Source organism: Mercurialis annua, linkage group LG4 (genome assembly GCF_937616625.2).
Source record: "Mercurialis annua linkage group LG4, ddMerAnnu1.2, whole genome shotgun sequence".
In the NCBI taxonomy this organism is placed as follows: domain Eukaryota; kingdom Viridiplantae; phylum Streptophyta; class Magnoliopsida; order Malpighiales; family Euphorbiaceae; genus Mercurialis; species Mercurialis annua.
In genome coordinates, this window is record NC_065573.1 from 16,576,269 (window position 1) to 16,587,334 (window position 11,066).

General features: G+C 33.8%; 1 protein-coding gene across 2 annotated transcripts; it reads left to right on the forward strand.

The window, feature by feature from the left end:
* The first annotated feature begins 4,550 nt into the window (after positions 1–4,550).
* Positions 4,551–9,541, forward strand: LOC126677392 (disease resistance-like protein DSC1). Of its 2 annotated transcripts, XM_050371976.2 has the most exons (4): positions 4,551–4,880; positions 4,976–6,082; positions 6,176–6,695; positions 8,951–9,541. In XM_050371976.2, the coding sequence occupies exons 1-3, from the start codon at positions 4,605–4,607 to the stop codon at positions 6,677–6,679; spliced, it is 1,887 nt and encodes a 628-aa protein (XP_050227933.1). In that variant the 5' UTR covers positions 4,551–4,604; the 3' UTR covers positions 6,680–6,695; positions 8,951–9,541. The 2 variants fall into 2 exon arrangements, with proteins under 2 accessions (XP_050227933.1, XP_050227932.1); XM_050371975.2 differs by having other exon boundaries at positions 6,176–9,490.
* Positions 9,542–11,066: the final 1,525 nt, after the last annotated feature.

Genomic DNA, 11,066 nt, shown 5'->3' on the forward strand with positions numbered 1-11,066 from the left:
CCATTACGACACCTGGTATGTGATTGATTTTCTGTTAATAATGCAATATTCTTTCCTCATTAATAAAACAATTTCATATACCTAATTTATACACAGAAAATATCAAAGCTAAATCTTCGTCATCTTCAACCTCAGAGATTATCGCCATTGTTGAACAAGTGCAAGGTACAATTTTCTATTTTACTCATGAAACACATTGTATCTTATATGTATATTTAATAAGCTTTTACATAAAAAAACAAGATCTAAAAAGCTCAAAAGTAATTTTTTACTAGATCTAATCAGATTTAATTTTTTATACAGATGGAATCAATCCCAGTTATGATACAGCACAAAAGCAAATGGAAAGATTCAAATATATATGATGATTTTGAAGACAAACACTGGAAGGTCCAAAAAGCAAAGGTACGCATCAAAGTGGGAAAATTAAAAAAAAAAGGTAAATGTGGAAGATGTGGACAAGCTAGATACAATCGGAAAACCTGCCGAAATATGCCAAAAAGCCTAAAATCGTGATTAATTATAGTTACATATTTGTTCTTTTTTTAATTTTTGTTTATGGGTTGTTCATTAAATTTCAAACTGTTGTACTTTCTGTGTATAGCTGCTTGAATTGAGGAGTATGGCATTAAACATGTGGTGAAAATGAATAGAATTTTGTTGTTTTGCTTGATATTTAATGTCTCTTATAATATAATCTGTATCAATTTTGGCTTGTGTTACTAAAAATATTTTCTGGACATGTATTTGTTAGATACATGTATGATTCATATATCGTACATGTATGATTCATGTATCGTACATAAAAAAAACAACATCATGCTACTGAAATAAAAAACAGAACAAAAGGAATACTACAATGAAAACTTTTAATTAAATGATCCAAACACAAGAATAAACTAAACTGTATCAAGAAACATAAAACAAATTTAAAATTCAAATCACACAAACACCATTGTTAAATCATGTTAATAACTAATAAAAACAGCATTGCCCACTAGTCTTTCTTTCTTCCAGCCCTAAAATGTGTATTTACAATGTATATATCATGTATAGTATGTATAAATTATATATTCACGATGTACATATTATGTATAAAGTATGTAGGATATTAAACTCCTTGGGTCACTAGAGTTACCTCGAATTACATAATGATCATTAAACTTGATTTTGTTACAAAATGGTCACTGAATTATACCTTTTGTTACAAAGGGGTGTCACTCATATAAAACGCAACGTTTTTGCTTTCATGGCAAGCTTTAATTACAAAAAGGTACATAGTTCAGTGACCTTTTTGCAATAAAAATTATATCTCAATGACTTTATTGTAATTCATGAAAAGTTTAGTATTCTTTTTGTAACAACTTAAACATGAAAACGATGCGTTTTATATGGGTGACACCCCTTTGTAATAAAAGATATAGTTCAGTGACCATTTTGTAACAAAATGAAGTTTAGTGATCATTATGTAATTCGAGGTAATCCTAGTGACCTAGGGAGTTTAATATCCAAAGTGTGTATCAACTATGTATCAACTATGTATCTGTTCAGTACATTTTAAAAATATCTATCACGTATAAATTATGTATGTTGGATGTATCTATTCAGTGCATTTTGTTTTTAAAAATTATCGTGTATAAATTTAGTAAATATATATATATATATATATATATATATATATATATATAATAAATTATATGTCGGAGATGTATCAAATAAATATACAAAATATATATGTAATACAAGTAATAAAATTTTCAAACACGTCTTATAAATGTATCAAATATATATATATATATATATATATATATATATATATTAAATTAAAAAAAGATGTATAAAAAATAAGAAAAAAATTCAAACGATTGAGTATGTATCCAGTATGTATCGGAGATGTATTAAATATGTATTAGAAAAATTTATTAAAATATATCGAAAATAGCAGTACAATAGATGTATTGGAGATGTATCATATATGTATCGGAGATGTATTCGCTATATAAATAATATGATCAACAGCTTGCTATTCACAAATTTATACACTTTTTATATAAACAACACACACTGAGTTAATTGTCCACCCACATCACATGCATTATCTTTCCATCTCTCTCTTCCAATTTCCAATTCTCAAATGGCTGCTATTTTTTTCGACCCTTTTTTTTATTCTTCTGCATTTGGTACTTGTTTTGATTCTTAGACAAATAGGTTTTCTATTTGGGAATCAAAGCAGGCAATTGAAAGATGTGGTGGTATTGGTGGTGGAGATTACCGGTATCAACAATTTGCATTATATTTCTTTATCAGGTATTAATCTCTTTATTTTCACTCCCATCAAACCCACCACCGCAAAACAATCCTCCACCACAACCGCCAATTCCCATCCCCAAATACCCACCTTCGCCGCCACCAAAAATATGTATCGAATATGTATCAAATATGTATTATACATGTATCAAATATGTATCTAATGAAAAAGATTTTCCACAGTGCAGACATTTAAATTAGAGATACAAATCATTAAAAAATTGACTAACTTAAACAATCAATTGAACAAAAAATAAGTTGGAATAAGAGTAAAACATAAAAAGTTGAGATGTCATTAATTCATTTCTTTCAAAATAAATGGTTTGTTTTGCAATTTTTCATTTCTTTCACTTGCATCTGTTATGCAATTAGTTTGTATTCGAATCCAAATTCAAACCAAGAATCAACAAGCTCCACACTTCCATGGCAAACATGTATAGATTCGGTTCCTATAAAAAAAAACCCACCCATAAACTCATCCAAACCACCATCCATCCATCAAATTCATCAAATAACAAAACCAATTCATTATATTAAAGTTCAAACAACACATATCACAAATTTGTTCATGCATTTTTGTTTATGATGACCCATATTATTTTTACAGCTTTGTTCTTGAGCTAATTATATATTTGAATTTTGAGAAACGAAGAAAAAAACTGAGGAAATAGTTTGTTTGTTGTTGTTTTGTAGGAGAAGTTAAATGGCTGGTGAATTAGGATGAGGAGGACGCAATCTGCTCTTTATCATCTACCGCCACCGCTTCAACCACCACATCGCCCCCACCGCCTCCGCTAAGTGCAATAGATTTAGTAAAAGAGAAACTCAGAAAACCCACATCTCCGATTTCTCAAGCGCCGCCGTATATTGTTATGGTTCAGATGGCTATCCAGATCCAGATTTTAAAATTCAAAATAGAGAAGGTGGCGCCGACGATTTCGTTGACAGAGAATGAATTGAAACATATTTAATAAGATGAGGAAGGAGAGAAGAGAATAGGAGTGAAACAAGGGGCTATGCTATGTCAGTTTAATAAGAAAAGGGTGTTGGGTGAAAAGAATTAGAGAAAAATGGTGATATTGTAATAAAAATGGTGTTGATGTAAACTATATCAAAAAGAAGGTACCGCGTGAAAACTGAGTCCAGTTTTGGCATTTTCTTGTAATTTTCTCTTTGAATAACCAACATTCCCTTTTCCATCAGAGTGCTTCTCTATCTACTTCAACAGGGTCCAAATCCATAAACTTGCGCAAAGAACTCTTAGCAGACTAAATCCATAAACCAACAATAAAGGCAATAAAAGTTTCCGTCTTCATATTTAGGACTGCAGGGAATACAGTCGCGATGAAGGCAAATAGCACAACCAACGCCACATCAAATGAGAAAATTACTCTGTCGTACATTTTAAACAACTGTATATAAATTCATCATCACTGGAATCACTACCATGTAATCTTCTCCTCCATCACTCTCACTTAAAAATTCCACAACCTCTGAGCCGACCAGTCGACCACCCTTCTCTCCGCTATCCAGAGGTGCGTGCCGCCGCCGCTATCCATACATTCGGAAATCTCTGATCTCTTAACTTCAGGCAGCCTATCTATGATCCAGATCCAGTTAACTTCTCTTTCAAGTGATCATGGTGTGACATGTTTATCAAAGTACAAAACATGAGGAACCAACATTTGGCTGTAGTAGTGGTTTGTTTAAAGATTGTGGCGATGAAAAGAAATCATGAAAAAATGGTAGTGATAAGAAAAAAAATCTCGAAAAATGGCAGCCATGAAAAGAAATTAGAGAAAATAGTATTGTGCGAAAAAAGGGCAGAATTATGGGTTTTCTTGCTATTTTGTCTTTAATAAATGAAAAATTATTGCACACCACCGTTGCGCCATGTCATTCGTGCAACAAACCAATTGTGCGTTAGCCATGTGGAAAATTGAATGATAAAAAAAATAAGTAATAATTAAAAGATTCCCTATCGCAAATGCTCATTGGCTTGATGTAAAAATGACGTGGCGCAACGGTTGCATGGGATAAACACTCTAAATAAATTTATCTTTTTTTTTTTGAAATTTGGGTAGAGGTGAAATATAAAGACAAGATTATAAGATATGTGATAGTTTTTCTAGATTATGGTATAAACGAAAAAAAAATTTAAGGTTAGATTTTTTAAATAATTAAGCCTTAAATCTTCTATATAATGTTATAAATTCATTACTTTTCCTACTAATTTATGTTTACAGGGGACAAGTTCAATTGAGGGTATATTTTTAGATATATCAAAAATTAGAGATATGACATTAAGTTCAAATGCCTTCCTGAGGATGCATAAAATCAAGTTCCTTAAAATATACTATCCGTTTTACTGCATTAAAGAAAATTACGGTCCTCACAGTGGAGATATAAACGTGAACCTGTCTGAAGGCTTTAGATTATTGCCGGACAAGCTAAAATATCTACATTGGTATCAGTACCCTTTAAATTCTTTGCCGTCAGAATTTTGCCCAAAAAATCTCGTTCAACTTCATTTGATTCACAACAATGTTGAACGTCTTTTCATGGGAGATCAGGTATGTTTTAGTATTCTAACCTATTTCAGTAGATTAAGGTATGCTATAGAGATTGGATGTGCTCATGCATTCTTGATGTGTCTTTGTCATTGCAGCCCCTAGAAAGTTTGACATTTATTGACCTCAGCTACTCCATGAAGTTAATAGAAATTCCAGACTTGTCTAAATTTCCAAAACTTGAGGTTTTAAATTTGAGAGGCTGCACAAGTTTGGTTGAGATCTGCTCGTCTATACAGTATGACAGCAAGCTTACTGATGTGGATCTTGGATATTGCAAGAACCTCTGCAGATTTTCGAGCTTTCTTCATTTGGGAAAACTAAATTCTCTCTCTCTTAACGGCTGCTCCAGCATATCTGAATTTCCGAAAATTCCCCCAAGCATAAAATGTCTAGTTTTAAATGAAGTTTCTATACAGCATGTGCCCTTGTCAATTGGACATTGCTCTGGACTCACAGAGTTGAGGTTAAAATCATGCACGTGGCTCGAAAGTCTACCTAGAAATATTGGTGAATTGAAAAGTCTGGAACGGCTCGATGTAGAGGGATGCTCAAAACTGATGAATCTTCCTGATAGTATATGCAATCTGAAGTCTCTTAAGTCTCTTGTCATAAACAAATGTCTAAATATCAATGAATTGCCAGTAAACTTGGGGAATTTAAAATCCCTGAAGAGGCTTCGTGCAGCTGAAAGTGGCATAAAAACACTACCATCGTCCATCAACCAATTATCCCAGCTTATAGATTTATCATGTGATGGATGCAAAGGTCTAGAATTGCCTTCTTTCACAAATGGTTTGTCCCGCTTGAGTTGCTTTTCTTTGAAGAACTGTGGCCTATTAGAAATTTCCAACAGCTTCAGCTCTTTAGTGTCATTGGCTCGTTTATATTTAGCAGGAAATAATCTAGAGGAGCTCCCAACTGATTGCCTCGAGAAACTTCCACGGTTACGGAAACTTGATTTAAGAGACTGCAGAAGACTTAGACATTTATCAGATATCCCATCGGCACTTGAACACGTGGTTGTGAGAAATTGTGAGTCTCTGAAATCAATATCATTCTCACAAAAAAACATGGATTTTTTGATGTCGATAGATGCTGCAAATTGCGGTAATTTGGATCTAAATGCATGTACAGAAATTATTGATGATGTACTGTTGAGCGATCGACCTATTGTGGCATCACATTGTTCTCCGGAATCCTACGTAATGTTCATGAAGCTTTTTTCTCTATCTCCCTCTCACCCATCTCATGTTTTACATTACTAGTTAAAAGTGGCTATTCTTTTTATGTTACAGGATTTTCTTGAAGAAGGCAAAGAATTACATGTTCGATTTGGAAGAGGACTGAATATCGTTGGAGGTGAAGTGCCGCCAAGGATGAGATATCAGAATAAGAGTGGATCGTATCTGTCATACTCATTGAGACCAGACCCGCGTCACTTCATTGCTCTTGCTTTTTGTGCTGTAGTTGCTCCAAATATCTATCCTTCTCGTCATTTCCGTTTAGTGGGATGCAAATGCAGCTTTGAGGGAAAGTCAGGACATACTATTCATTTCCAATCCGAAGACATAATCGACGCTAAAAACATGATCTTCCAATCAGAACATGTTTTCTTTTGGTCTTCCATAACTGAATTCAACTTCAGTTACAGTTTCACCAAGGCTTCATTTGAATTCTACATTGTAGATGAAGGCGGATACAGCAGTGAATTGATAAAGAAGTGTGGAATTCATCCATTTAATGACGATGATAATGACATTGATCTCCCACCCTCCGAAGATAAAAGTTTACTCGCCTAAAACCCCGTGTATTTTAGTAAGTCATCCTCTCAATGCTTCGGGTACTTTTATTTAGTGTTATTGCTTTAATTTTTAATGCTGCAATCAGGTATGCTTTTATATGTTTCTAAAGGATTTGTAGGATCATTTCCCACTAAGCCACACCCTGGTCACGCTCAAATTCCTTAGATATAGGCTGAAGCCTTTCTTGTACGGCCTCTTTGTCAACCGTAATATTTCTCTCTAATCTCCTCTAACGTGCACCCTTACGTTAAGTGTGTGCATGTCGTCGCTACATTTAAATAGAATTATTAATTTCACAATTTTCCTTGTTGATTCACATAACCAACAAGGAAATGGAACGTTTTCCTTCATGAACAACCAACCTAAACCCCTTAATAAACCCGAGTCCTCACCAAAAGCCACACAAAATCCTAACTTAATCCTTATCTATAAATATAAAGCTAAAACACTTAACAAAGGGCACTAGAAAAACTCTGAAATATTTATCACACAAGTAGCTTAATACACCTTTGCACTGGATTAGGGAAAGGCAGCTCAGATTAATTAAGTTATTATAGACTTAGGCTTTAAAATCATCACTTAATAAATTAATCTCACTTTCGAGACATTTTTGCATGATGTAAGTACTTCTAATCTTCTCTTTTGTCGATTATTTATCATTCTATATTATTAGAAATCATTCTCCAGGTTTTCAAGAATGAATCTTCTTGTTATAAGTGTATTTGCAAGGCCGTTATTTTTTACAAATCTTATCATCCAAATTTTCCATTTTCCAGATTAGATGTCTTCAAAAGCTTAGATTGTTTTTAATTTCGAGCTTAGTTTTTATTTGAGTTGTATTATTCTCATTTGTTTTCCTTCCACTACTTTGTGGATGAAAGCTGTTATACACCTCATTTATCTAAAACAAATAAAGTTTGAAATTTATTTCACTAGTAGAAAATAAAGAAAGTAATAAATTTATGGCCAAAAGTGTAGTAGAATTTTTTAAATGATTTAAAAAGAGCACATAAGTTTTTTAATTATTTTTGGCCATTTAGGCTCTCTATATTTTTAAACGTTGCAAAAAGTCTCTTTAATTTTTTTAAAAGAGCATTGAAGCCCTTTATAATTATTTCTTGTTTTTCTGGGTTTTTAAGCATGCGGTTTATTTGCAATATTTAAAACTATTGAGAGCCTAAGTGACTAAAGATAAGTAAAAAGACTTGTATGCTCTTTTTGAATAATTTAAAGAGGTTTTTCGTATAGCTTTTGCCTAAATTTTATTTACTTTATTAAAAAAGGTTTAATCACTCAAAAGCCCTCCACTTTTAAACTTTTTTTCAATTGCACCCTGACATAGGAAAATCCTCTCAGAACCTTTCCGCCTTTAGATTCTTTTTCAACTATACCCCAAAGTATTAAATTGACCTCTTTTCACATGAAAAAAATTTAAAATTATCTTTTATTTTTAATCTTTATTCTAATTAAACACTAATATTATTAACAATGTAAAAAATCATTTTTCCTAAAATTATATCCAATAACTTTTAAAATCAAAACTATAAAAATTTTCAATTTAAGATACTATTGAAAAAAAATCTCAAGGTGGAGGATTTTGAGAGGATTTTCCTACGTCAGGGTGCAATTGGAATGGAATTTAAAGGTGAGAGAGTTTTAAGAGAGTTTTTCAACGTCAGGGTGCAATTGAAAAAACTTTTAAAAATGAAAGGCTTTTATAAGTGATTAGACCTTAAAAAAATGTAGGCTCTTTTTTTTGTTCTTGCACTATATAGATATGGGGCAGAAGGTACAAAAATGACCCTCATGTTTACCTCCAAGCTCACTTGGCCCCCTCATGTTTTTCCAATCTCAAATATGACCCTCATGTTACATTCCTTAACAAAAAAAACACACCATTTAACGGAAGCAGCTTCTCCCGTTAAGCTCGCTCACGTGGCAAACATTCCCTGCCACAGGTATCCAGCGTGGCAAGAATAATTGACTGAGAAAAACATGGGGTAAACATTGGGGGTTGTTTGACACCTTTTCCTAAAAAAGTAAAAGTTACCGTTGCCCATTAAAACACCTTCTTCTTCCCCAAATCAAACAACTTTTCTCATTATAAAACCTAACCCTAATTTTACTCCTAATTCGAATTGACTCTTAATCATACAAAATCAGCCACAAATTCCAAACGTGAATGGCTTCCTCTTCGTCTGTATCATCCCATAAAAGAGAAGAACTTCAGTTTAATTATCAAGGCCGACCGAGATTTTGTTTTTGTAGAGTTGGGGGAATGAGGCTGAAAGCTCCACGAAGAACTTCATGGACCGATGATAACCCAGGGAGGAGATTCTTCAATTGCCGTTTTTCAGATGCAAGTAACTAATTTATAATTTAACCAGTTCATGATTTTTCTAGTTTTGATGTAAATGCAAAGGGATCCTAATAATGGTAGAAAGTGCAAGTTTTTTGAATGATTTGATGATCCACAAGACGAGAGGTCTATTGATGTCATCAATGAGCTTAGAGAGGAAAAACGATTTTTGCAAAGACAACTGAAAAGCTTGAAAGGTTATCAAATGAGGCAAATTGGAGGAGGCCAGAGCTGCTCGGATGAAGTTGATGAACTGTGGACAGAATTTATGAAGATCAAGAAAAATCAAATTTTCTTGAAAGCACAAGTTGTGGCTGCTAATAGGAAGAAGAAGTATGCCTACATTGTTGCTCTGTTTGCTATTATAATTTTCATATGTAAACTGTTCTCTTGAACAATGTAGTAGTTTATGTTAGTTTATGTTAGTTGTGTTAAGAAAGTGACTCAAAGATTATGTTAGTTATGTTAAAGTATGCAATTATTTGACAATGTTAGCACAATTTGAATAACATAAAACTTGTATTTGAACAATGTTGCAGTAGCATTACAAGTTGCAAAGTTCCTAAAGAACTTGACTGAACCCAAAAAAACAAAATCAAGTTCCATATGAACTTATAACCAAAAGTACCCCACTGTTTTAGAAGTTATAACAGTTTCAAAAAGGTAATTCCAAAAAATGACTATAAACAGTCATGTACAAAGTCACGGGCCTGGTGGATTGCCTCTATTAGTTTGTTGTTGAACCATAACATCTCTTTGATGTTCAAGTTGAGTTGTGGTTATGCTTGGTTCCCCCCTGAATTCCAATCCTCTAGGTTGATAGGGCAGGTTATTGGTATATCTGACTTCAGAGCCATCTCCGGTAAATTTGATCGATCTTTTGTAATGCTTCTTTGCCACATGAGTGCGCACTCTGTTAATCCTTAAGTCCCTTTCATTTGGAATTGGAAACCTCACTTCTGGATCAGGATCAATCTCCATTGGAGCAGTACCTCCATGTGTTGCAGTAGTTACAACCCTTTCTGTTGGCATCCCAGGCTGCAAAACAAAACAAGACAATGAAAATGCATACAACACTCAAACATTAGAACTGATAAAAGGAAAGAACTTACATCTGTTGTTGTTGATCCGATGTTAGGGTCATCAAAATATCCCACTCCCACTGTGCCTGTTTTTCTCCTTGCTAATGTGGCTGCCTGCATCCTCTGACCATGGAGAGTTCTTCTATTATACTGCCTTCTTGGTGGTTCACTGCTTGCTGGTTGGCTTCTTGAAAGGCCTGTTGGAGCAGTATGGCCTATTGGAGCAGTATGGGAAGCTGGTTGAGATAATGGTCCTCTGCTGCTTGAGGCCTGATCTGGTCCAGTAGGGCCTGCCGAGGGGTGATGAGGCCTTATTATAAAGGCTGAGGTCTCTTCAGCCCTAGTAAGACCTGGTGGAGCCCTTTGTGGTACCTAATAAAAGCAAAATAACCAATCTTAAAGGCCTAGAAGTTAATGATCCTAGAAGCATTTATATCAAACACCCGTAAAGGACTCACAATAAATGCCTCATACCCATAACTCCCATAAAGGCTTCATATCCAAAACACCCCTACAGGCCTCATATCCATAAGACCCTCTAAAGGCCTCATACAACACAAAATACAACACAAACCAAATATCAAAATACAAATACAATACAAATACACAGTCACCACATTAATAGATAACAAACACCAAAATACAACACAAACCAAATATCAAAAATACAAATACACAGTCACCACATTAATAGATAACAAACACCAAAATACAACACAAACCAAATATCAAAAATACAAATACAATACAAATACACAGTCACCACATTAATACAAATACATATAAAAGTAAAGCTAGATGACCTGTTCTGGCATAGTTAAATTCTGGCAATTCTTCTTATTGTGGCCATAGTCACCACATTTGCCACATGTTTGTGATTGGCCTCTCTTGGACAGCTTGCTGGATGACTGATTTTCATTACTTGACCTAATTCTCTTCTTTC